The sequence below is a fragment of the Larus michahellis genome, chromosome 1, assembly GCF_964199755.1.
Source record: "Larus michahellis chromosome 1, bLarMic1.1, whole genome shotgun sequence".
Classification (NCBI taxonomy): Eukaryota; Metazoa; Chordata; class Aves; order Charadriiformes; family Laridae; genus Larus; species Larus michahellis.
The window spans coordinates 106,756,033-106,783,858 of NC_133896.1; the positions used below are offsets into that span (position 1 = coordinate 106,756,033).

The 27,826-nt window shown below is 46.5% G+C and overlaps 1 protein-coding gene across 4 annotated transcripts in view; it reads left to right on the forward strand.

Moving 5' to 3' along the window:
• The first annotated feature begins 10,367 nt into the window (after positions 1-10,367).
• The window catches only part of ILDR2 (immunoglobulin like domain containing receptor 2), a 40,366-nt gene continuing 22,907 nt past the window's right edge, over positions 10,368-27,826 (forward strand). For 3 of the 4 annotated variants that reach the window (XM_074598315.1, XM_074598323.1, XM_074598331.1), the window contains exons 1-3: positions 10,731-10,912; positions 20,191-20,523; positions 21,441-21,560. In XM_074598315.1, coding sequence (XP_074454416.1) covers positions 10,867-10,912; positions 20,191-20,523; positions 21,441-21,560 — 499 coding nt within the window. In that variant the 5' untranslated portion in view covers positions 10,731-10,866. Of the gene's footprint in view, positions 10,913-20,190; positions 20,524-21,440; positions 21,561-27,826 lie in introns of all 4 variants that reach the window. The other variant, XM_074598340.1, reaches the window with a different exon arrangement.

Consider the following 27,826-nt stretch of genomic DNA (forward strand, 5'->3'; position numbering starts at 1 on the left):
GTGTCCTGATTTGAGTGACACTGGATGAATTTCTCTTTCAGTAAGTTCTCTTCTGATGCTTGGGAAAACTGCATTTTTAGAAGATGCTAGTGTCTGAATTTGGGATAATATTTACTTTATAGCCAGGTATTGGTGCGCAGGTTTCAAGGTTTCGGTGTTTTTGAGCTAGCCAGGTGCAGGGATGAGGAGAAGCAAGACCCAGGCACTTGACCCAAGGATTATTTCATGCCGTGAATGTCACAGTCAATATAAATTAGGAAGTTTGCTGAGGAGTTCTCCCTCTCCCTGCGATCCTGAGAACTCTTGCCCCAGTGCCGGATCCCTGAGCCCTTCCCTTCCTCCCAAAGCCGTAGCGTTCGCAGCGTCCGACATTTGCTGTCCGCTGCTGGGAGTGCACAGCTTCCTGCTGATATAATTGGCTGAGTCTAATCCTTGTGTATTTTATATTGGTATTGGGATCAATACAGCTTCTTTAGTATTACTACTGTTAATTATTTAGTCTTATTGTATTAAATCTGTTTATATTTCAACCCTCAGGTTTCCTTGTTTTTTCCCGCTTCCCCTTCCTGGGGGGGAAAGGAGGAATAATTGCTGTGGGTTCCTCAAACCGTAACAAAGGGCCATACCCCTCTATATCCTCTCAATCTGAATAATGTTATCTACTAAATTCAGTAAAACCCTTACAAAGAGTCACTACATTCCATTTATGCAAATAGATGTGTTCATACTCATAAACAAAGAAAGAAAGGAACAGAAGAAGAGACCAACTGGAATTCCGTACCCAAAATGCATCTACTGGTAGGTGGGACTTCTGAAAAAATTCAGAGATCCTTATTACTGGTTGCAGCTACTCCACCTAGGCCAAACCGGGGATCGCAGCACACCTCACCGTAGGGGGGGCAAGGTGTCTGCCCTGCAGCCACCCCCCTTGGCCGCTGGCTCTCCTCTCCTGGAGCAGCCTGGCTCCTGCTGCTGCTGCCTTACAGCCAGCTCCTCCTGAGCTGGCTCTCCGTGAGACAAGATGCACATCACGGTGAAGTGCCTACTCTGACGCTTCCAGCAGCGCTCAAAGCGCTACCAGGACCTGGGGTCCTGGGTGAGAATAGGGGGTGATGGATAATGGAGGTAGGGGGCCCAGGAGATGAGGAGGGGGTGGGGGAAGAGGTGAAGACCTACTTCGGTTAAGAGGCCTGAGTTTGGGTTTGGGATATGTGGTAGAAAAGCGGAGGAGGTGAGAAGGCATGCATGCACTTGGAAAGGCAAACTTGCTTATTAAAAAAATTTTGTGAGCTCATGTTATACAAAACTGAGGCTGCTGTCCAGACCCTCTTTTTTTTTTGTGGTTTTGGGTTGGGTTTTTTTTGGTTTTTTTCCTCTCATCTATCTCGTTGACATAATTGACACTTCCTTCACTGAAAGTTTGCATAGTGAGTCACAGTTCAGATAAGGCTGTAAATAATCTGATCTGCATCATCTTGATGAGCAACATGGGTTGCTTCCCCCCTTACGCTTTCTATTGATCTCTCGCAAAAATCAGATGATCTTCACTGGCCATAGTAAAAAAAGGAAATTAGCAGGGCAATAACCACAACTGGCTTTAAAACAAAGTTTAATCAATTTACAAAAGGGATTGTGAAATCTGGTTGCCTGCAACGGAGGACCGTACGTTTGACCTGAGACAGGATTACTGAAGTGGCAGTGTTATCGTAGGCCCTGATTAAATTCCAGCCAGATTTTGCTTGTCTTAGGCATGTGATGTTTCCCACATTCCTCACAGTTCCCCTTGTCTTTTGAGGGATCTCCTTCAGCATGTGGTTGCAGTTCCTGCAGAGCTTGCATAGTGCAGCTGAGCAAGAGCTAGCACGTTGCTTCTCACGCAGCCATTTTCAGTGGAGTTATCCAGACAATCTCAATAAAAGCGAATGGTGTCGCCCTGACTTGGAAGATTCTTTCCAATCCTCTATCCCAGAGTCCTCTTGAATTTACTGTAAACCTAGACATGAGGATAAAAATGGTGATAAAACACCTCCATGCATCTCCAAATCACTGGAAAACTCTGCCTCTTCCCCTCCGCCTAGTTGCTTTTTTCATCTTCCGGTTAGGTAATGCAAGTCTGTTTAGCTCCAAAGGAGATAGCTGTTGTTTAGTCTTAAATCTTTGGCTTAGCTGGAACTGCTGGCAGGTAAGGTCAGATCAGATTGCTCTTGCATCTCATTGGTGGCTGGTTTCTCCGAGGCTTAAAAAATGCTGACGCAGTTTAGTCTTCTGGAGGCTATTCTCTCTTGCTCAAATGTGGTCAAACAGTTTTGTTTTCTGTTTGTGAACCACTTACTGAATTTGCTGTTAAACATACAGGAGGAGTCAATCACATTGTTAAAAATGTGTAAAATAGTGATGTAAACTCAATGCAAACAGGTGAGCATTTTTAAAGTCACTTTCACTGTTGTAGAAAATCATTTATATTCTGGTCTAGTTCCTGATACATTAATGCTAAATCTCAGAGGAGAGACTGCAAGAAATATCTTGTATCTTATAAACACAAACTTCTGCACAGAGTCTAGTTTTTCAGGCAGAAAGGCGAATATTTACTGTTATATTACTGTAAGAGTTGTTGCTGGGAGTGCATCTGTGCACATTTGTTTTACTTTGCTTCACACCATGTTCTTTTCTCTCGTGTGCAGCTTTGGGACCCACCCTTTAGCAGCCCTTCCTTTTAAAGACATTCAGATAATGCGTGCATCAACTGTTTGAAAAACACAAGGCTCCAGTAATAGCTCTCCTAGGGCTAGAGGTGTGGTTGGAAAATAAAATTCATAAGCAGCGGAGAGAGAGAAAGGATTTTCTTATGTGGGGTAGGGGGCAGAGAAAAAACAGAGAAAAGATCATCTTCAGAGCACCATATCATCAGTATTCTTCCCCTGGGCCCTGAGGAGAGCCCAGTGCCTCTGAGGGAACTCATCTTTTAACTCTTTGATTGTCTGCTGTTTAACTTAGCTGGCAAAGGAGTTCTCTGGACCATTTATACTGATTTGTAAATAACTTTTGTAGCACTGGGGCCATTCCAGCGGATAAAAGCAAGTGTTGTGCCAGTATTTTTATATTACTCTTTTTTTTTTTTTTTTTAAAAAAAAGCACTTAATTCAATTAAATTAATTAATATGCCAACACTTAACTCCTAGGTACCTGGCCTTGGAAACCCAGCTCCAGAATTAGGGGCCTGTCCTTTCCCATCAATCATGGAGTTTGTCAGATATCTCAAAATATTTCATTCATTCAGGATTCATGTCTATAATCTTTCCAAGGTATGTCTTACAGTTGTTTGTCGGAAAGAATGAGCAAAGTTATCCTAAAAACCACGACAGCAGTGGCTACATCTGCTGCTACCCTCTTTCCTGCTGGTCTGGGGCTAGAGCACTTTCCCACAAAGTGACATATTTGGTGTTTATGTTAGAGGAATCAGGCCAGATCCATCAGCCCAAGAGGTGAGGCTGATGCAGCTCCAGGTTCCCAGGTCCAACTGAAGCGAGGTCAAGCATCTGTTCCCAGGCTAACATGCCAGCTCCCCCTGTGGTTCTGCCATTAGAGATAGACCATCCACTCCCCGCTCCTCGGCTCTCAGCGCACATCGCCTTCTCACCAGCTAGTCCAGCTTGATCGTTGCTAACACTGATACACTCACTCGCATGCTTTCTCCCCGCAGCACCACTGACATAAGGGCTTCTGACCCCTGTTCCACTCTAGTGGACAGCACTTCTTGTCACTCACTTGGGTCTCTCCAGCCACTAGCACCCAGGCACACAGTGCTTGCGGTTCCAGCCCAGTTTCTGGCACCCACACCCTCACTCACTCCAGTTTCTGGTCCCATGGACACATGGGAGCCCCTATGACCTGCAGTCCCGCTCCAGTTCCTGGCACTTAAGTTGACACTCCTATCTCTCCAGTTGTTGTCATCCAGGCACGCAGGCTCTCCAGCCCATGGCTTGACTACAGACTGGCACTCACACACCCATACACACGCATACACTGAAAATAGAGAGTCCTTCACTCATAGAGAGTTATAAAGGAATGTAATAAGAGAGGAACGGGCTGTGCTGAGCAGGTGCAAGGCATGGCAGACAAGCATCCAGCAAACTTTTCACACACAACTGTCCCTTTCCCACTCTTGTTCCTTCCCAAATCACCCAGATCCCTCCTTTTCTTTGCCTCTGATTCCTCCCCTAAGCATCCCATAAGAAGTCCTGTCCAATCCCAAAATACACTTCCCCTGCATCCCATAATGTGTCCTATATCCATAGGCTGCAAGCCACCTCAGTACTAAAGTTGCTGTGGCGTTGAGTCATCTTGATGGACTTCATGCCTGCACCCTGGGGCTGAGGCTTTCCTGGGACAGCCCTGGGAGGGGCCTGAGCAAGTTTTCCCTTCCTCTGTGTTGTTAATTTGGGTTCCCATCTGCCATTGTGTCCCTGTGCCCCTCTGGATTTATGGAGGTGGGCCTTTGATGGGCTGATGGCTCCCAGTGATGGGTGTGGGAGGAGCCAGGGCAGGGTAGGGTATTTGGGCTGCCTGCATGCCATTGTCTCTCCGCACTCCTTTGTGGGTGTGTAGACAGGATTTTATCACATAATCTCAAAACTGATGCATTTCTCAGCCTGGTTATGGAGGTTTTAAACCTCTGTTTTCCCTGGAGAGAGATACAAAGTGGGAACTTTGCCTTTACAGTCCAGTAGTAATTATTGTTTTATATGTAATGCATAAACATTTCAGCGATCAGAACCTGCAGGCTTCCCCTTCCCTAGGTGAATGATTTAACCAGTAAGCTATAGCCATCAGCTTTCTCTTGGTCTCACTCCTTTTGACCTAATGAATCTTGGGCTTCTTTCTGAACAGTGACCCAACTGTTAAAGGAGTGGAGAGTGCCTTTCATCGCAGCTGTATGATTAAGGACGTAACTTTGAACACCTAGGAGTCTAGAGGCCTTTTTTCAAAAGGTAAGCCATATCCCCCACACCTTGTTCCCTTGCCTGCTTTTGCAGAGCTTTGCTGAGCGTGACACATATTCTGAATGTCCTGGATCAGACCTCACAGGTGATATCAGCATTTTTCTTCCAGGTTTCTGGGGGAACTCAAGGGAGAGCTGATATGCTTCTGTCTGCTCTTCAGAAATATTAGAGTTTGTGCTGGGAGTTGCAGTGCAGCAGGTGATGGCATTGTGGGATGCATGGGACTTGCTGGGCGAGTGCTGTAACCCTGATGACCAGCACCTCCCAGAACCACTAAACCTGTTATAAGGTATGTGGCAACCAGCTGCCCATGTGTGGTACAGCTGCATCTCCACAATGCCATAAATTTCAAATATCTTTAACGCTATGGCTCCAGCGAAACCACCACATTGTTCTAGTGTCCTGGACAAATACCAGGAATCCTTAATATCTGATAAGACTAGGTTTTCAGGTGGAAAACAGAGCAACAGGGTGCAACAACCCAGATGTATGTAAGCCTTAGCTTGGGTGCCCGTTAGACATCTATGTGCTCAGGATTATCTGTGCACGCAGAGAAGGGAAATTGTAAATGTGTAGTCAACTTTGACAGTACATGTGTGCTTTCAGTCTAAAGCTGCTGCTGAATGAGGGGTTCTTAGATTGCAGTTCTAAATGTTAGGTACCAAAAATTTTCCGAAGTCTTGTTTTGGATCGGGCCCTGAGTAGGATAACCTGGGTAATTATAGACCTGTCAGACTGACAGGGATCCCAGGCAAAACAATAGAATCACTGATACAGGAGTTGCTTCAATAATGAATTAAAGAAAAGTAATGTAATTAATGCCAATCAACATGGGTTTGCAGAAAATAGATTCTGTCACATTGGTTTGTAATTACATCAAAAAGATATTAAGTGTGGTTACTAAAGGTAATGGATTCAGACACGTGAGGCATGTGACTTGACCACACAACACTAAATCAAGGAAACGCAATGATACAGAGACTATCCAGTCCCCAGTTAAAACACTAGCTTAGAATGTCTCAAAATGTAATTTTAAATGAAGAATTGTAATTGTACATTTTCAGCAAGATCTTTCTCTATGTCATTTCTTGGCTGCGTACTTCTAAGTATTTGTTGGTACCTTTGAAGGAAACACAGTCATCACAGATACTTGCAACTGATACGAAGATTGAGGGCATAGTTAATAACGTAGGTGATAGAGTGGGATATCCACCAAAGAGGAGCTCCCCATGTGATGCTATGTCAAAAGGACTAACAGCATGATCTGTTAGTTAGTCCAGGACTAACAACAGGAAGGATAGACAAAGAAATATTAAGCAGGAGTGATGATGCTGTAGTACTTCTGCTTTCATGCTTTTAGCAGCTGTGCCTGGGATGCTCTCTCCAGATCTGATGTTAGCTCAAGAATATAGCAAAATAAGAGTCTGTTGAACTTCCAAAGAAGGGTGCTTTGATCATAGTCTGTCATTACCTCTGTTCAGAAATGCCTTAAGAAGGCACTCCCATCTAGCTTAGCAGTACTAGAAGTTGGAGTTAGATGAAATTAGGGGCAGGGTGAGGACCCTTCCAACCCAAAGTATTCTGTGATTCTTTTTCTAACAGATGCGCTGTGGTTCAAACAGGGTGTAGTGTTGGCAAAGTGATGTGGCTTATTTTATTAAGAAAACTGGATTAGACAATCACAGAAGTCCAATTTGTGAACTCCAGCTCCCTGAAGGTATTCATGCTGCCCAAAATTTCTCTTCAGCCAAAACCGTAGAGGGTTTAACAACTCATTATCTTCTTGGTTATCTGTAAGATATGCAAGCAGAGTTTGTCTCAGTCCTGTTCTGTGTATTTTTGCACATAGTGACACACAAAAGATTGTGAGCTGGGATGATTCACTTATGATCATGCATCTATATAATAACTTCACAAAACATTATCACTGCTATGCACTTAGTGTTTTATTTAAATGAAAATTTCAGGTTCCCTCTGAAAGCATAGCAAATATACGCTATGATTTTTGGTGTCTAAAGAAGAATCGGGAGCAGCATGGGAAATTTATACAGAGGAGTGAATACTGTAGAAAGACGCTGTTCTCTTGGGTTTTTTCTGATGCTCCATTTATATACAGAACTCAAGGTTCATTGAAATAAGAAAGTCAAATTTCTCCATTAAATATTCTAAACATTTGTTGGTACAAACATCATGGTTAAGAACAAAAGCAGTTTGTATATCCGTATCATCCACTCCTGACATAAAAATTCTGTATTATTATACTATCAAATGTAGCCAGGCAGCTCAGAAAAAACAACGTATACAGAGAGTGCATATATTTCAGCAATGTCTTGCTGTGAAGCTATCAACGATTAATAAGAGATTCCAGTGTAACAAAGCAAACAATGAGAAGTTTTAGTTAGCAGCTATTCTGAAGAGACTCACTGAACACTATGAATCGATGATGTGTCACCTAATAAATAGCTTCTGTAACGTGCTGGTCTCAGTACTAAATCAAGAGAGCAGTGTCGAATGGCTGAATCTAGTATGACATCCCAGAAAGCTGTTGAAATCACTGTTTCTATGGAAATTTCTACAAGGGAAATCCAAGGGGCTGAATGGATGTGCAAAAGTAGGCGTGAAGAGAAGTATTTTCATGCAGCATGGTGGGTTTTCAGGCATGTTCCTGAGATAGGTCATTCTGAGTGAGGTGCTGGTATAAATCATTCCAGATGCCAGTAACTTAAAAAGCTGATTCCGCTTATCAACAGAGGAAATGACCACAAAAGACTGGTACTGTGAGATGAAAGGAGGCAGAGGGGAATGAAGTAGTTGTCAAGAGAAGAGCCAGCAGCTGCTACGGCATGAGTAAAAAGTGAGTTTGTTTGCTTCCCTATTGTTCAACTGAATTTGTTCATGATCCCATTGTTTAGAGGAGAATAGTTCCAGATAGAGTCATGGAATCATTTATATCAAACAGTGTCGTACTCTTCTGATTCAGTCCGGGGGTAAATTATTCAGGACAGGTATGGGGAATTTGGTCATCTGGTATCAAGGTTGTCGAGTGACTGAGGGAGATGAAAGTTGAAGCCTACTGGTATGACGTTTTACAGGGGACAGAGAATCCCTGCTGGGCTGTGGCTTGAAGCGATCTGGCTAATTGCCTAGGAATTTACCCACTGTTTGAAGGTGAAACTCGGCTAACTGGAGTCATGCAACTTACTGTCTCCAAGTACTGGCTACAAGGAAAGACAACATCCCAACATTAACTATTAAGCCCGCTCAGATGTTGCAACACTCAGATCAAAGGTCTACAGAGATCTGGAACATCTATTCAGGGCTCGGGCATCCATCATACGTGCATATATACAAACGACAGCTCACATTAAGTGAAAAAGAACCGTACAGTGAGTTTGAGTGTATGAAAATTTCAAAGCAGCTATAAATCCAACGTTACATGCAAAACAATGGTGCTTCCTCGTATTGAAAATCTTTCCTTCCTTTGTTGTGAGTCAAAAGTTTAGCAAATCTGACGTATGCCAAATTTATTTGCAAAAGCTGGAGTAGATAAAAAAAAAAGGAAAAACTAGGAGCAGCTAACAATAGTGACGCATAGGGGATTTTATTGCTCCCAATGTTAAACATATGAGATAATATCAACATTGTCGCAGGAAACTCTGGATCAGAATCCTGGCCAATTAAGTTATAGAAAGGCAAGGCACCAGGATTTCACTTGAAATTTTGAGGGTTATCAGGAAAAAATGGTTAAGGCGGGGAGAGAAAAAATAGCTTTATGTTCACCTTTTAGGAGCCTTAATTCAGCCCATACAAACCTTCATGGATTATATCCTATATTATATTTTAACGAGAGTTTCTACTTTGCCTTCCACCTGCAAGTATGCACAAAGGCAGTGGGGTGTCAGATCACCATGTGCTGAAGAACAGCACTGTGCGCTGCTGCGTATGTACATTATTTAGCATAACAGGGTCTTAATTTTTAATAGTGGCTTTTAGCTAGTACTGCGAAACAGTTAAATTCGTGATGCCTCAGGTGAGGGGAACATCAGGACACTGATTGGGGTGGGTGTGTATTTTTTTTTTAATGAGCAATGTTGAATAAAAATAAACTTCTATGTGAGAAGTATTTTTAAATAACATTGAACAGCTCCGAATAAAACACTTAAAAACAGACTAGCTGCCTAGGGATTGTCTCCTTGCTTAATTCCACTTTAACTATATTAAAAGGGGACTACAACTGTTCAAAAACAACCAAAATGTTTCAACACATCTTTTATCACAGCAAACATGCTGTTTTGCTTTTTCACTCAGAAATTATTGATCTGTTTTTATTCACGCTTCTGAAAAAAGCTTATCTTGCCTGGATAGAAGTTTAGTTTAGTCTGAAAGGCAAAATTATGAGGAATCTACGAGCAAGTGGAAAACACTCGCTAGAATGCAAATGGTTTGTCCAGCTTTATGGCAGGCATCCCTGTTCACCCTGCCTTCCGCAGCAGGACACACCTAGCCTGCTCCCTTCTGGGCCCCAACTTGGTGTTAGAAAATCAGAATATTTTTATGTTCTTTGCCAGATTCCAGATGAGAAGCTGCAGACTACTCCCATCTCCCACATGGATCACCGACATCTGCAGAATCTAAACTTTGGTTACGAATACCAGCCAAGCCCCTGAAAGGAAAACGCCCGAAGATGAGCAACACACAAAGGGAAGCTCTGCTGGGTGCTGCAAATGGTGAGTGCTGTCGTGGAAGGTGCTTCTCTCTGGTGCTGAGCCACCAAAGAACGTGTGCCGCTATTTAGCCCAGCTCTAGGCCCCTGAATTATCCCGCTGATTTATTGCGCTCTCACAGAAAGTTCAGAAGTTTTAAGTACAGTACGTACGTATACATGTGGGTCCCCTCTGCCCAGGACCGCTTAATTTCAGAGTAACATCCATCTTTTTAAAAGTCATCTTCTTTTAGCAGTATTTCTAGTTGTCTCTCCCTTCTCCCCAGAAGAAACTTACGCCCCCTTCCAATATCTTGTTGGCATGAAAACTTAACACCCCACAACTCAGATGTCCACCGTTAACAGCCAGAACACCACCTCCTCATCAAAAATTGTATCCTCTCTTCATCTAAAATCACAGTAATTAGTCACAGTGCCCATGCTGGAAGTGGAAACCCCAAGGAAATTCAGAATTGGAACAGTCTACTTTCGTTTCCCAAGGCATACATCTGGTTAACTGGGGGAGGGTAGGTGCTCGGGGTGGACATTTTTAAGAGCTTACTGGAGAAGTTGTAAGCCGGGACGGGGCCAGCGCAGCGGCCGCCGCACACCCGGCGGGGGGAGCCGGGGGCTGCGCGTCGCTCCGGCCTCGGCGGCTGAAGAAGTCGCAGAGAAACGTGCCGGAGTGGCCGCAGGCCGGGAAAAGCTCCGGCAACCCCCCGGTGGCACCTGGCAACCGAAACGCGCCTCTGCCCGCAACTGGGGGGGAACAGTTTCGGGAAGCCGCGTCTCCCCCCGCGCCGACCCCTGCTCGGCGCCCTCCGGCCCCAGCCCCGCCGCCGCGCTGTCCCCGCCTGCCGCCGCGGCCGGACCAGCCGCGGGGGCGGCCCTGCGAGGCGCTTCTTCCCCCCCCACCCCGGCCGCCGCGGGAGCCGGCAGCCGGTGGCGGGGGAGGAGCGGAGGGAAGCGGAGCCACACGGCACGGCCCCTCGCCGCCAGCCCGGCCGGCTCCGCGGGGAGGCGGCTGCTGGAGGGGGCTGCGGGCGCGCCGGGCGGGGCCGCCCCCGGGGCCTCTCCCGCCGCCCCGCGGCATGGTCGCGCCCCCCGCCCCGCCGCGCCCCCGCCTGCCGGTCGCTCGCCAGCGCTGCCGGGGACAGCGGGAAGATGGATGGGCACGTCCTGGGCTGGATCGTCCTCCTGTGGCTCGCAGGTAGGGCCGCCGGTTGCCGGGGGAGGTGGGGGGGGGGGGGGACGGGGGGATACACGGGCGTCCCGGCGTCCCCGACGTGCCTGTGCCATGCCGTGCCCGGCAGGCTTTACCTCTTTCTTTAGGGCGAAAACGGGGGGTTTGGGGAAATGCCCCGACAGGCTGCGGGAGGGCAGCTGCGGAGGGAGCCAGCCTGCGGTGGGGGGGGGGTTTCGGGGGCGTCCCGCGGTGCAGTTTGCGGAGACTTCGTGGAGAGGGCTTGGTCCCGCTGGGGATGGGGTGAGGCAGCCGGCGCCTTCTGCCTGCCCGGCCCCGGCCGGGGGGACATGTCCGAGGGGCCCCCGGCCCTTCTGTCCGCGGAGTGCGCTTGAGCCCCCCCGGACCGAGGAGGGGAGAGAAGCGCTCTTGTCGCGGGGAAGGTGGGAGCCAGCCCGGGGAGGCAGCAGGAGCGCGGGGGGCGGGGGGCGGCGTGTCCTTGGGCGCGATGCAGGGGGGATGGCGACAGTGCTCGGCTCCCCCCGCCCGCCCACGCCGGGCTGGGAACAATTGCAGGAACTTCTCCTTTCCCGGTGTCCTGGCCGCATACGCCGTCTAACGGAGATGTAAGAGGAGGGGGCTGCCCTGCTTCTGCCCGGCTTTCAGTGGGGCAGGATCTGGCCTTCCCGGTGATGGTGCTGCTGTGCCCGGGCTTTTGTGAGGGCAGGACGGGACTGCCTCCCCCAGCGCAGCTCGCCAACCACCCGGGAGCCCGGCCGGCTCCCAGAGAGGTCGGGCAAGCCCTCCCAAAGCGAGGGGGAGGGGAGCCGGAGGGGAGAGTAGAGAGGGCTCTGCCATGGGGAGAGCGCAGGGGGAACTGGCTGAAAAGGGGCTGGGTGTGAGAGCCGGACAGCGAGGAAGAGGAGAGGATAGGGATTACAGCCAAATAAGAGCGGCAGGGCAGCCGGGAATCGGGGAGAAAGAGGGAGCCCTGTCAGGTCAGCGGCCGGATCTGCCTCCTCTCTGAGCCGGTGCAGCAGCCAGGCACAGGCAGGAGCAGGAGGCTTTAGGAGAAGCTGCAGCAGGCTGACTTAGCCAGGCAGGCTGGTTCTAGGCTGAAAGAAGAAATAGACACTCTTAGATTAAGTGGCATGTATTTCCCACTACCACCAATGTATCCCACAAAAAAAGACCTCAGGCTCTTCCCTCTTCCTATTCAGATTTAGGATTCACAAGCAGTAAATTCGGCTTTTAGTCATAACACCTCTCTCCCACCACCCACCCACCCCTTTCCTTGCTTTTTCACTCTGAGTCATCTTCAACACCGGTGTCTGCCTACTGCTCCCTTCCAGGGTTTCACGGCCTCATCTGGGGCTTCAGCAGCTTCAAGCTCATCCTCCTTCCTTGCTGCTCTCCCTGCCTCCCTCCCTGCCATTTGGCTGCTTCCGAACATATCCCGCTTCACTGCGTTGGTCTGGAGTGCCAGCATATCCACAACTACTGCTCCTTTCCTACTAGCCATGGTAGTGTGCTGATAAATAGCATCCAGGGACTGGTAAAGGAGTACAGGGTGTAGATAAACATGACATTACATTCCTCCCTCTTTTTAACGAGCTTCTTTATCTGGACATGTCTGGCTAGATCAGGACTTTTCCATCAAGCTAAAAGGCTGGGCTGTTGACACCTTTCTCCCTCCATTAAACGTAGTTCATGATTATTGGCAGCGATTGCCGTCTGGAGCATGCAAGGTCTATGCAGAGAGAGAGAGATACCACTGCAGTAGGAAGACCTTCCAGTCTCCTCTAGTCCTGGGCTTTTGAGACAGGACTGCCTGCCACTGGTGCTGTCGACCGCCGGCAGGCAAAGGCTTCCGGCAGGCAACAGGTTATCCATAGCCGTGTGCTGAGAGATGGAGGCAGCCGGTGTCAGCTTGCTCCCCTCCAGCCTCACAGCGATGGAGCAGGCGGTGCTGTCCTTTTTCATGCCTGAGAGAATGCAAAGGTGTGTGTGTGTGAGTGTAAGCGTGTATGTGTGTGCACAGAAAAGGGAGAGAGGCTAGCAAACATGGATTCAAAATTTTCCTTTCCCCAGTGGCTGTGCAAAGGAATTAAAAGTCTGTATCAAGGTAAGGAGCCCTGATCCAGCCAGAGTGGTACACTCCACTCTGGGAAAGAGAGGTGGGGGTTGGGAGGTGGAGGGGCCAGGGTGAGAGACAGAGTGCAGGATGGGGAGGAAGCAGGGAGACAAAAGGGAGCAAGAAAGAGAGAGAGGCTCTCACCCCCTTCTCTCCCCTCCTCCCTCCTCGAGGTGGGCTGAGAAATTTCTAATCAGCGCTCACAGTTCCTTTCCTCCCAGCAATAATTCTTCTCTGTCCTTTGTTTGTCTTTCATTTTTGGCTCTTGCATTTATGTTTTGTTTGGTTTTGTGCATTGTGACTTCTTACTGCAATTTCAAAAAAATCCTGTGTAAGGTACAGTGGATTTGGTTTGGCGTCTCTTCCTCCTGCCCTGCTCTCCCACGTGCCTAAAGCTAGTGTTTTAATAACAACAGCAAAAGGATGAAGAGCAGGTCATCCTTTATTCCTTCCTGTGAAGTGACATGGGTTACGATGTGTGTGGGACTGTGTTCTTCTCATTCTAGAAAAAGAAAGTACAGTTTGTCAAGTATCCTTCTGTAAAGCTGGTGCTTGTAAACTACCAAGCACAGCTTGATTCTGGAGTGAATCCTTGCCTCATGTTTACCATTATTCTTATTAATGCTGTAATTCCTATGCATTTAAAACTAGAGAGAAGTGTTGCACTGGCGACTGAACTCCAGTTTCACCTACAGAACAAGCAGAGCAAATTTTTTTCTGCCTCATGACTGAGGCTGAGCTTGGAAAGGTTACAGTTAGAAGACTGTCCACGTTAAAATGTAATCTTCTTTCCCTGTTAAGTATTTTTTCACAAATAATTTAGAACTCAGTACCTGTTTACTTGCCCTATGCGGAAGAGCCACTGCGATGCAATGGTATAGTACAAAGGTGGGTAGATTTACTACCTCTGATTTCCCAGCCACAGTTCAGGAGAGGAGGCAGAGGGGGCATGCTGGAGCACAGTTGTGCTTTGCTGTTTCCTGGCCAACTGAGCACACTTCTTGGGAAGGCAGGGAAAAGGATGGACTGTTTTATCTGCCTTGATTTAAAGTATTCATCTGACTTCCCTTGACTGGCTGCACATAGCATAAGTCTAGCGTAACTGGGAAGAAATCTCACATTTTTCTTACTTCTTGTTCCTGTGAGATCACCTTGAGTGGGACTGTCACCAGTGGAAATTCCAATGCCATCCGAAGGACAGGTGTTACGGCTTAGTGTTACAAGGCTTGGAGAGACCCTTCCCTTTTCTTTGTTCTCAGGCTTCTGGTGGTGACTGATTGCTGAATTCACAATTCTGGGAATTATTTCTGGGATGCTGAACTAAGACTGTAAACTAGGAGCCGTTTGACAATTGTAACAGCTTTCGGACAGTAATAAGGCAGGGTGGATTTGGTGGCCAAAGCTGAGATAATTCACCTGAAAACACTGAGGAGGACTTTTGTGAATGTGTGAAAGGAGCAGGTCGTAAGAGAGTGTTATGAGCACAGGGAAGCTGCTAAAGAGAGACTGGTACCTAGAAAAGCCCATGAAATGTCCTGAGCTCTTGTGAAAGCCCTTACACGGTCCTTGCCATTTCAGGGCTGTGTACTTCCCTAGAGAAGTCAGGAGCATGGGGCGCCTGGGGGACAGCATCACAGAGAAAGGGGAAGAGCAAGGAATGTTCCAATGATTACCGCAGCCAGTTTGCAGAGTCTGGGTGCTGTGTCTTACATGGAATGTGTTTGTACTGAGGTTCTGTGCTGTGAGTGCTGGGTGTGCAAAGCCATGCTTTTCTCTGACTGCTCTGGTTTTGCCCTGTTCCAGATTAAGCAGTTAGGGAGCTGAAATTCTCAGTTTTGCTACAGAGCTGTAAAAAGTGGTACCATGCTTTCACCTCAGCTGCAGCTGACCTGTTTAGGCATTTGTTTCTTGTTGGCTGAAAAAGTTGACAATTGGTGGCCACGGAGCTACCAACACAACTCTGGTAGGAACCAGACCAAGACATCCATTTCCTTTCCCAACACAATCTGATGGTGGTGGCTTTTGCTGATTAATTGCATGGATTGGATTTAGTCCAGCATGAGTAGGCAAGAATTTGCACAACACAATCTCGGTGATCCCACTGGCTCTCCATTCACCTGTTTATACATCTGTTTATCATCTCTGACTTTTCAGTCTCAAAGCCCAGTTCTTGTACTTCCCGATTCAGGCTCGATCCACATTTGAAAGTGTGGATGGTGTGCCTGTATTCATCATTGTGGGAAAGAACACTTTTAATTGATGCACAGTAGCCAAGGCACAAAAAAGAAAGATACAGCATCCTTTTGCCCAGCAGTTTATTTTGTTTGGGGAAGTGATATAAGGTACCCTAGCAGCACTGTCTCTTACCAATAAATGTATGCTTTTCTGCCAACGCCCTTGGGTATAGTCTAGGAGTAGTTTTCCTGACGTGCCTGGTTCAGGACCCAAGGACTTCTGTTCTGTGTACACAACTGCCACTCCTATCAATAGCGGTGCATAAAATTGGGGGATGTAATTTTTGTAGTTTCATATCATCAGCTGTACTGCCTGAGGCAAGTGGTAGTGTGAGCCAAATAATTGCAAAGAAAGAGATGTGATGCATGCACAGATAGGGAGACCCACGCTGACCTGAAGAATAATGTGAGCTGCCTTCTCTTGGACTCAGCTCTTATCTGATGTGTCAGAAGGATGCAGTTTGAGACCTATTACACTGAACTACAGTATTTGGCTTTGCCATTACTTACAGGGATTCGTGCTTCAGATCAACTTTATTCTAATTAGATGGTCTTTAAGGTCCCTTCCAACCCAAATCATTCTGTGATTCTATTCATAAAGGCTAACTTAAGGCTGTGTAGTGAAGCTAATCTTGCTGGGATTCATCTAGCTTCAGGGGAGCATAGGCTTCTCCAGAGGGCAACTGAAAAGCAAGAATCTAAGTTATCACCTCTCAATTACCTTCTCCCTTACGCATGGAAGGCGCTTACGAAGATCAGGCTCCCAAGGCTCAAATGCGCCCTTACAAATATCCCCCTCTGTAATCACTTCCTGGAATTTTCTTTAATCACCACTAAAATGTATTAGTGATAGCTTGTGTGTAATGTCGATTATATAGTTGAATGCATAATCTGAGGATAGTTCAGGAAAAGAATCAGAGAAAGGAGACAAATACACATTGCCAATGAGAAACAGACAAAACCCATACAATTGTATTTCTGAAGTATGATTATTTTTAAGCTCTTTCTGTGGGAGTATGTATATATACACATGCACAGACACACAAAACCCTGGATTCTTTTTATTTTTGAGAGTAAGTATAACTGTATTTTTAAGATGCACTTGATTAATATTTGCAGACCTTTTTCTGGGGATTTAGGAGAACAAGACAGAAGGAAAGCAAAATTGTCACGTAGTCATGAGACTCCCATGAGCTAGATTTTTCTTGTGAAAGTTCAAACATTGTGAAATTCACAATGAACAGGTTGCTTCTCTGGAGTGCAGGAATTACATTTTCATGATGGTTTTGAAATAAGGGCTAATCTTACTCTGTCTGCGTTAGTCAAAACATAACAGAGCACAATTCAGTTTCTTTTTAGTCCTGCTTGTATTAAACTAGACAAAGAGCTACCACGGTGCTGTCACTAAGCTTGTCATCCTTTTTCACATCTTTCACTCTTTTTTGCTCTGCTGTATAAACAGCCCAGAGTTTTGTCCTGTGATACATCTAAGGCTTTTCTTATCTTGCCTCGTCTCTTGAAGATTTTTGAGGTCAGCAGTTTCTTCTTGAAGTTGAGGATGTGCTAAGCAGACCTCTGTAATTCACGTCCATGGACATAACTTCTAGGTCTAAAGCCACCATCTTGTCTTCAGGCAGTCGAACATCCTGTTGGCCTTTTAGATGGACGCTGTTACAGCAGTGACGTATTACATGAATAGATTCCAATCATTTTTTTTGGGCAGAGGAAATAACAGGTGTATAATTTCCCGGTTCTGACATATATAATTATATATAATTTGACTTAAATAGACCTAGAGTTTTCACTGCTCCAGTCTCTCAACCTGAAGCACTGTGTTGCTCTTAAATGCTATTTCTGGAAAGGATCCGAAAAGAATACTTTAAAAGTTAATAAAGGGCTTGGGATAGGATATAGGAGGTGCCAGATAATTTATTGCACATCTCCCAAATGCTTTTGGGTAGAAAAAGAATTCCTGTGTTTTCCCAAAAGCTCCTTTTCTTTTCTTGATATAGACATTCACATGGGGGTGGGGTAGGGAAAGTTAGTCAGATGAGAATTTGCTAAAGCTCATCTAATCATTTATTAAAGCAGTCCCTGGCTTGCCAAACTCATTAATCTCATTAACAGGGAAGGAGGGCTATGGTGCATGGTTAGCTGAAAGCACTGTGTTTACTAAGCAGTGTACTTCGTTCACAAGGGAAAGATTTAAATATTCACTGTGTCACTGTTTTATCCCTGAAGCTGAAGTAACGTGGTGAGTCACTTGACCAGCCTGTGTCACATGCTGGTATTGGCCACAGACTGCATGGGGTCAGGCACAGAGTTGCCAGATACAGGTCTGACCTGAACCCATTAGTTTTTGAAGGTGTTCGTCACGTCTCTGGCATTCAGATGCAACCCAGGAAGCGTGAGTCTCTAGAGATGAGAGAATAAGATGACGTCACCACTTGGTTCACCTTGAGAAACAAGTGGTGACATTCTCTTAGTGCCGTATGGCCCCCATATTTCTGCCCCTCTAGTCCCTGGGAAAAGGAGGCCTGGCAGAAATGTCCCACCTGCCACTTCTTGGATTACCTCTCTGCCTACACCTCAGGAAAGTGAAGGAGCTGCCTCATGCCCCTGCCGCTCCTGTGGGAGCATCTTGTTAGGACCTCAGCTGTGTTTCATGGTACTCTGGAGAACACCCACACTTCTGTGTTTGGATTTGGGTCCAGGCACTTCTGGCAAAACTAATGACATCTCCTGTGCAGCTTCCACATGGCAGAAGTACGATATGCATAATGTCATGTGTTCATTATATGCATAATATAGCATTCCTGTGCAAATGCCATAGCACCCTTGTGCGCTGCAAGCCTTCACATAGTATTCCCCAGGGTTAAATCCTACCTAGATCAGTAACTCTTGGTTAGTATCAGTGACTATCTTGCCTCTCTGAAGTATGCTTTCCCCTAGGTTCTGTCCATACTGGTTTTTATCCCGAGAAGTGTTTATAGACTTTGTGATTTATAGTTTGAACATTGATAACTTGTTGAAATGGATATTCAGCGTTGGTCCAACCTCTCCACTTTGTTTTGGTTCTGGCTCCTGACCATGAGATCTTTGCTTGCTTTTGCTTTTCAGGTCTGCAGCTGTCTCCAACTTGACCATGTCCCTTTATGCCTGCTGTTGTCATGCTGTTGATACATTTATTGCTCTCTGTCTGCCTTAAGATCCAGTGCTTTAGTCTATGCCTTTTTTTCCCCATCCTAAAGATATCTTCTGTCATTTCACTTTCTTTTGCCAGCTTCCATCTCCTTTTCATCTCTAGTTTCTGGAGTGGGTGGTTTATTTTTGCTGACTCCATTTCCTCTCATCTTTACATAATTTCTTAATCTCCTGCAACCTGGCTTCAGCCCTTTGAAATTATTTTGACCTAGGCTGAGACACCTCCTTCAGCTTCTTCAGCTGAACTTCAGCTTCCTGCATCCGTGATTGTCGTCCTGCCTGTCCTTCTGCTTCCTATGCTTACCCTGATACTTTATCCTTAGTCTGTTTCTTTCTTGGCATTTGCCCTTCTCTTCTACTGCTTCCCAAAATCAGGAAGCCCTTCTTTGTCCTCAGTCTTTCATTCCTCCTTAAGCTTACTCTAAGTCCATCAGTCCCTCCTGATGTTGTGTAGACATCCTCTTCTCCTTTATTCTCTTGAATATTTCCTTATGTCTTGTTCTTTTTTTCACTGTGCAATGCTCTGGGCTTTGGGGTGTATGGTAGCTGGGTGTAGGGGGCTGCCGTCATCAACATTTCCCGTACAGAAACTGGTTCCCTTTTCTCATACAAACTTCCACCGTCAGGCCCTGCTGCCCCTCAGCTGCAGAGAGAGTGTCCCTGGTTGCAAAGGTCCTCTTTCTTACATGGTTCCCCCCCACCTCCCCTGGCTCCTGGGTTGTTTCTGTGCCTCCACAGGCTGGCACATCCCTGCTTGGGAAGGTGTCAACGTGTGTTTCCAGTGTTGTGTAAGTGCACTCAGTCATTGCTGCCTGCAGTGCAAGAAGGAGGGAAGCAATGAAGGGCATGTGTGGGAGGTTTCGGCCATTCCCCTGTGTGGAGATGGAGTACCTCACTCTCCCAAGGGCTCTCTGCTGGCTTTGCTCACTGACTCTCAGCTTCTCCCTGAGCTACAAAAGGATGTGGCAGCAGTCCTGTGTGTCTTCTCTGAGGCCTTAATACATCAGCTCCAGGGTTCAGCTCTCCTGTCAGCTGGTAGATAAACATTACATGTTGAGATCTGTCTCCTCCCTGGGAATGTGAAAAACTTGAGTGTTTGGGCCATTTTTCTCTGCACCTCCCACATGGAGCAATTTCTCTCAGCGCTACATGCCAGCCCTGGCAGGAGCTGTGCGATTTGGAACCACTTCTTCCTGCATCTCTAGAGTTTGGCAGAGTGAGCAGCACTAACTGGGCACCAGTGCTCAATGGGCTGGGCCAGGCACTGTGTGCTGCCTGACTTTGAAAGAGGAGGTGTGATGCCACCGAAATTGGGAGGGGGCGTGACGTATTCTGCATTGCGGTTGTTGTGAACTCAGAATCTGGCCCCTTGGCTGACCTGCTGTGGAAGTGGAGTATGGCCATCCCTAAGATATCTTTTCCTTATCTATGAACCTGCCACAGAAGCTGTGAATCATCATGCCGCTGTGTAGGGTCTCTAAGGATATTACATTTGAGCCTTCAGCCCCATCGTGCTGTGTTTTTCTTTGTGGCTGTGGACTATGAAAAAAGCAAACTTACTTCTGCTGCCAACATCTGTGCTTAAATACATTGAGGAGTATTGCACCCTAGCACCTGAAAGAGATGGACATTTTAATTTTATGCATGTGGGGAGAATGATGCTATGATGAAATGCAGTAGTTCCCTCTGCAAGCAGTGTCAAGGCGCATGACACTCATGTTTTTGTCTTTCAGCTGAAGTGGAAGGGCTGCAGGTCACCGTGCCTGAGAAGAAGAAGGTGGCCATGTTGTTTCAGCCTGCTCTGCTTCGCTGCCATTTCTCTACTTCTTCCACCCAACCAGCTGTGGTACAGTGGAGGTTTAAATCTTACTGCCAGGACCGGATGGGAGAAGCTTTGGGTATGGCGACTTCTGGTTTACAAACGATGAGCAAGAGGAACCTGGACTGGGATCCCTACCTGGACTGTGTGGACAGCAGGAGGACAGTCCGTGTCGTGGCCTCCAAACAAGGATCTGCTGTTACTATAGGGGACTTCTATAAGGAAAGAGATGTCAGCATTGTCCACGGTAACTCTCCTACCCCAGTGATGCTTGTTGGGGGTTGGAATGGGATAGCAGTTGGAATAGGCGTAGCAATTTGGGATACCGGAGGCTGGCAGTAATTGTTCAGTTAACTTCCTTAGAAAAGGCTGCTGGGAAGGAGCTGTTGTATGTCAGACTTTTAGGATTCAACCAACCAACCCTAGAACCAAAGGTCTTTTCCTTTGGCAATTCCCTTCATCCGACTCTATGTAGGTCTCCAACCCTGATACAGTATTCTTTTCCCTTTGATGAAGTGGAAGGTTTTTACAGCCTTGGGCAGTGTGAAAAGAAGAGATTTCCATGGGGTAAAGTCAAGTTGGGTGGAGATAGGGGGTGGCAGGGTCCTTAAACTTTTGGTCTGGAAAGCTGTGTGAGAAGCCTTGTCCCTTAAAAGTAGAAGGCTTCTTGACTTGGGAAACCACCTAGCCAGAGGTGGAGGCTCCTTGGTGTGGAGAGCATGTAATGAGCCTCAGCAAGGGGGATTGTTTTCCTTCGGCTCTGTGTAATCTCTTTGGCAAATGACTGAAGTGCTGTAGAGGAGACACTCTCTAAGCCCTTCATGCGTGGCACAAATACTGTTGGGACCCCAACAGTAGGGGTCCCAACTGTTGGGACCCCAACAGAGAGACATTAGTTACCCCTTCTGCTCTCGGCACTTGCAGTGAGCTGCCTCTGTGGCATTACATGTCTTCTATGATTCTGTGATTCCCACTTAGAGCCACAGAGTCCTGATCCTTTTGGTTTTTTCCTGAATACTGTGATATTCTGGATAAGGTTAACCCCTCTTCTTAGTAAGGAAATGAAGTGGATTTGGGACACAGAGATGGACCCAGTGCTTTCAACACTTCACTCTTCCTATAGGTCTTGGAGGGAAAGCCTGACTTTTTTTTTTTGCCTTTCAGATGCAGACCTTCAGATTGGGAAGTTGATGTGGGGAGACAGTGGTCTCTATTACTGCCTTATTATCACACCGGATGATGTGGAGGGGAAGAATGAAGAATCGGTGGAGCTGCTTGTGCTCGGTAAGCCCTCTTGCCAGATTGCTTTTTCAGCAGATAGCTGATGTATCTTTCCTTCTGCTCTCTCTCGCTCTCTCCACGTATCTGTGCACCATATTACTATGGGTGTAAGATCTATGTAAAACAGTCCCCGCAGTACCTTCACCATTGCCTTGCACCTTGTGCAGTCATTCACACCTAAGCAAAGTGGGTGGCAAACGCTACCAAACCAGAATAGTAATGTTTACACCCACACTGCTCACACGTTACACAGGCGTAAATGACTACAGAAAGTGCAGGGCTGTGGAAAGTCATAACTTTTGTTTTTAAGGCATAAAACAATAAACTTGCAGCAAAGTGAACACTTGAGAGATTCTTTTAAAAATAGACACCATACTTTTTGCAGTCTTTTAACATTCCCTTCATCCCACGCTTCTGACCTGTGAGGATGTCAAGAAGCAACGTGTTTATCTGCCTGAGTGTGTCAGTTTGGGAGATTTTTCTGTCTGCCTAATTATACTTGTCCAGTTAGAGGTGCGGTTTCACAGTCACCCTAATCACGTCTAAGCTGGTGCTGCCACTTAAAGGACCTGTCCTCTCTGCAGTGTGCGTGCTTGGCTCTGTTTCTGTTAAGCTCCCTTGAGCAGCGTGGTGAGCAGGATCAGTTTCTTTCCTATTTGGAGGGTTAGCTTTCAGTGATGGCTTCCACAATCCAGCTCACTGTAAAGGTCAAAAAAGCACCCATCCCAGCTAGCAGAGAAAAGCAGAATGGAATGAGCCTTTCAGGGGCGTTTGTTGGCACTGCCTTGAGCCAGCTGTAGTACTTCAACCCTAGACTGCCCCAGGAGAGTAAGATGAGTTTTTCCCAACTTAGCTTAAGACCTGCTGACACCAGTGTTTGTCTGGTCAGCATGCTTGCTTGGTTCTTGGGTGTATAGATTCTGTACATCCTTGGGTGTATAGATTCTGATGGAAATGTGAAAAAGCTTGGGTCTATAGTGTGTAGATGATACGTAGAGGCATATGATAGAACATGTCTGTCAAGTGCCCTTGCTCTCATGGCTAAGGTCAGAGTTTAATTGGCATTTATATTTGGAGCTGTAGTTGTCATCACAAAGTAAAACAGGTTGAACGGGTGAGCGACTGTAACAGTGCCATCACTTTCCCTCACTCCTTCAGATATCAGTCAAGCAATGGACAATTGGAGAATGGGTCCCTCCAGAAAACAGTGTCATACCCCTGTCTAAATCCACAGTGTGACCGTGTATCGTATGCTAGTTAATAACAGGCCGAAGACTGACCTGTGTTAGTTCAGGTGAAGTTCTCTCTGCCAGGTGGCATCTGTAGCTGTTAGATAGCCTCTCCAGAGGAGCTGTCTGTGGCTGCATGGTGATGTGCTACTGAATTTTGTCCCTTCTTTACCTTGCTATCCAGGATTTGGTGTCTTCCTCTTATGTGTGTCTACAACTGTGCTCAGACAGCAGTGATGAAACAGTGCCATGGTAACAGGAAGAATCTGTTTTTCAGTGTGTACAGAAGACTATGTGGGGGTAAAACAAAGAAATCCCTTCCTCTGAAGCTGGCCTGATGGGGTCCCTGGCCCCAATTCGTTTTGGTTATGTTGGGAGGAGACATGAAGCTTAGGCTGTGTTACTTTGACTGCATCTGCTTTTCTGTTCCCTGCAGCCTGTGGGTCTGACCTTGCACTTTGTGCAGCACTCTGCGAAGTTTGGCAGCAGCATGAAAGCATACTTGTCGTGGGCATACTTTGTTCTGCCTCATGCTGTTTGGCGCAGCTTATGTGTATTTCTTTTCCTGGGTAGTGTGTATGGAGGCAACATTCCAGCTTTTGGAGTGACTCCAGGTTACCTACCCATTTTCCTTCCTTCTTTCCTTCCTTACCACCTTATTCTTTTCCTTCTGCCTTTGCTGGTATTTTTGCTTCCTTTTCCTCTCCCCATTGATGGCTAAAGGAGGAAGCAGCCAGTGGTGAAAATGCCATTTCTTAATATTCTGGCATCTTCTGGGACATTTTTTTTCCCATCCCACTGCTTTGAGGGAGACAGTGAATACATATGTAGACCAGAGTCATTCCACAGTCCTAAGGGACACACAGTAAAAGGGTTTTGTTTGCTGTTTGCTGCTCTTTGGGTGGAACTCAGATTCCCTGTTAGAGCGGTTGGAGCAGTGGAGGGATAGTGTCTGCGAGCAACACTACAATTCCCACAGCACATTGCTGTTTGCTCCCTGCTGACAGCGGTCCTTTAAATGTAATTTACATTGCTTATTTTGGGGCTGCTTCATGATTTAAGCATAGATTAGAATTTTGAATAGAGCAGAGGTTCTACCCACTGATGTTATCAGTGGGAGAAGACAAAAATCAGAACGGAAAAGGAAATAGGAAATTATCCCTTCTAGTGGTTTCGTTTTAATGCCAAGATGAAACGTGTGTTTAGGTTAGAGAAAGCTACTGCTGGACAGAGCAGTTTAATATAATGTAGAAACCTTAAAAAGTCTGAGAGGCAAAAATGTAGATACCTAATAGTATCAATAAATTAATGGAAATTTGCTTAGCTACAAGTGGAGGATTCTGCTTTTTATACATTGAATTGCACCATTAAAAATTGGTCAAAAGCTGCTTTATCACAATTTGGAGCAAAATCCAAAACCTGAGCAAATTACAGTAATCCTTTTTTCTTAGGGAAGCAATCACAGAGACTTCCAGTGAAGGCCAAGTAGCCAGTCAGCCTGCGTCATGATGGGATTGCATGTCGAGTTTTGTCTCCTGGATGTGTCGTGTTGACACACAAAGTGGCTGGACAACTCTAGGTAGCATCAGAGAATCCCACGTGCTGTCTTCATTTCAGGCCTATTTCAGAAAAGCATATAAGCGTTTATTTATATCCATTTGTGCTCAGGAAAGCTGATAGGATTTATAAAGCATACCTGATGTTAAGCATGTGCTTATGTGCTTTGCTGAAAAGGCCATTCAGTAGGTTTTGCTTAGTCAGGGATTTTAACCTTCTCTAACGGAATCAGTGTAGGCAAGGGAAGGGCGATAACGCCTCAGAAACAGAGGGAGATTGGCTGGTAGTGAACCTCCTGTAGCGTAAGGAAAGAATTTAAATTAAGAGGTACTATTACACTTTTATTAGATATTTGTATTTTGATGGCTTTTGGAATCTCCAAAGGGAAACTAGCATGTTGGCAACTGTATGAACTCTGCTTCTCCTGTGGCAGAACTAGACTAGTACAGAGTTTATCAATTCCACAACAAGGAGTCAAGTGATGCTCTCTGCACTCGTGTTTTAATAGAAATGTAGAACCCTTTGCTGATGTTACAGCTGGGCTAGTGAATCCATTTGCAACTTTATACAATTTTTTTTTTTAGAACTACTGTGATGGAATCAAAAAGGCTGCATCCTAAATTTAAGAAAGTCTACATTTCTATCTTAGTAGCTAGCAGCTGACTGTCCTGCTTCTTGAAACACAGACAGTCCTATTAGTCAAATTGTTATTCATGGCCCCTGTGCACTGCTTTTTATGTGGGAATGTCAGTGGGCTTCGGTAAAGTCATTCATTGCAGCCTTTGTTGAAGGGAACTGCAAGCGTACCAGTACAGTGGATGCAGGGTGCCTGGAGTAACCTTCGAATCAGAAGTACAGAGCAGTGTCAGTGGATGCCCCATCCTAGCTTCACGTGGCCCAGCTCACATCAGGAAGCAGTCTACCTTAATTGCCTGGGATTGCATATAACCCAGTAAGCCTTTCTGAGAGCCAAAATTTACTAATAAGGCATGGGGTCCTCTGAGAGCGGCTGTACTGCTGCCCTTCCCAAGCTGTAGAGCAACGGCAATAGCTGTAGGTATAGCTAGGCGCACAGCTGGCTACCCTGAAATGCATAGGTCTGTGCAAGCTTGGCAGTGTTTGCATTACGAGACTTTACATAGCTTAGACATGCTTCAGGAAATAGTGGCTTCATTCCCAAGGACGTGTCAAGCTCCTCCTGGAAGAGGCAGGAAAGTGATTCACTAATCCCAGTTTTTGTTTTGATACTTTCGTTAGTGATCCATGTGCTTTGCTAGCCAGCTATTGCCTGCTTTTTTTTCCCGATCCAATTTGGCAGCTAATACTACATAAATCATATATTAGTGAAATATTATTTTATAATTAATGTTTTAGAAGCTTCAGCTTCTACCATTGTTATGCTTTAAATAACAACAGTTAGTACTTGTTTTTGTTAATTAGGTTTTTGTTAATTTCCAAAGTCAGCTAGCATTTAACATAGGTAAGCTGACGTCTTTGGTAGTTTGTATTACCAGCCAGTATTGATACAGGCTACACCCAAAATTTATCAAGTCTAACACCCATAGGTCGGAAAGAATGTAGATACGTATACACAGAGCATGTTGCACAGTAATTAATGTACTAATAGAGACATGCGTTGGCTTTCAGAGAGGATAAATCTCTACTGGGACGTGTGTGTATGGCGTGTAATGCTAATAAGACAGTTCTTACTCAGCAAAGTGACTCAATAGCTGATATAAATATAGCCAGGTTTGGAGTCTCTTGTGTGCCAGGAGAGACTGTATTATAAAAGTTGATGTGGTTTCGGAGATGGAAAAGTTCTTGGCAAAATTTTCCCTTACAAGACGATGGTTTCAGGACTTCGGTCTGTTTTGCTGAAAAGCTGCCAGTAACATCCAAGCCAGCACTTGGTCACAGCAGTTGGCAGAGACGTCAGTGCTGTTGGCCATGTGTTGGGGATGAGAGGGCCAGGTCTCAGCCGGGGAGGTGTCTGTGAGCAACTTCACGGCGAGGGCTCTCCGACCTTGAGCTGCGCCTTGGTGACTGAAGGCGGGTCATGCCAGCAGGTTAAGGAAGTGATCAGCACGGGAGGCCTCCACTTAAAAATCCAGGAAAGACGTTTATGCCAGGAAGGCCACTGGTGTCCTCCCACCCCCAAAGTGGTCGTCCTGTCCTCGCTAGGTGCTTCTGCCCTGCCCCAGACCACTGCACTGTCCCCTTTGTAATCTGGGTCCAATCCCCCTTCGTCCTTGCCCAGGCTACTCCTAATTATTTATTTCACACCACTTAGAAGTGCTACTTGTTGCCAAGGTTTTTTACCCCTCTTTTCCTCCTTATTTGCCAGCGACAGCCACACGCTGCTCACAAAGGAGACTGGCGTGATTAAAAGACCTCCGTTACTAAGGTAGCCATGGCAACAGCCTCCTTGGAGGTCTTTGTTGCCTGCTAAAACTTTGATCTCCAAGAAGGGCTGCTGCTGTTTCTCCCTCCAGTTGAAGAGCAGGATGGGAAGAAAGGATAAAGTTTACTCCGAGCACAGGGAGCATGGAGAAACTCATTGCAGAGCCATGCTCTCTCAATAAATCTCACAGCAGCTTCCTTGGAAAAGTATCTGATTTACAAGGGCCACACTTCCTCTCCTGTCCTTTCCAGCCTCCCCTCAGGGCAGTGTCCCCTGCCAGGGGCCTCTTGCCATGGCATTGCTTGGCAAATTTTTCTGCCACTGAGGAGGAAAGAGTTCCCTCTTCCCGTGGGGGAAGAAAGAGTTCCCACTGCCTCCCATGGTCCCACTGCTGCAGGTAGGGCTGTGGATGCAGCCCTCAACAGGGAAACGAATTCAACAGTTATTCCCATATTTACCCAATATTTATCATACTTGTGCAATTGCCAGTATTTCCGCAATTGCTATGTTCCTGACTGCACCTGCGCCTACTTTATTCATGTCATCATTTCTTTTCAGCTGCACCACTTACCCTAATCAATTTTGTGTCTCTTCTCCGCAGACTCTCTGCTAATTGTCTGCTTGACTCCACATTCTCCCCAATCTCCTGATATTTGCTCTCTCACTGTCACCCACCCGCCTCCTGTGTTTTAACTCGTGTCCTCACTTGCCTCTTCTGTATCTCTGCACCTTCCAGAGCTGCTCTGCACCCCCTCAGCTTTTCCTGTCCCATTCCTCCTCCTGCCCTCTCCTGCTGTGCAGACTGGGGGCTCAGGGACTCCCTCGCATGTTGGGGCTGGCCAGGGCCCAGTGTATGCGGCGTGGGTACTTGGCGAGAGGCTGCTGTGGGCGCGTAAAGCCCACCAGCAGTGCGGTGGGAATAGAGACAGGAGCACGTCCCAGATCCGTGCTGGAATGAGGACGAGCTCCTAGCTCCAGCAGAGCCACCCGGGACAGCCCTGGTAAACGGGGGCATCCTCTATTCTGTCTTTCCCCCGGGGGTTTCTCCTGGGGTGCGGTGGTGAGAGCTCGCACAGAGGACA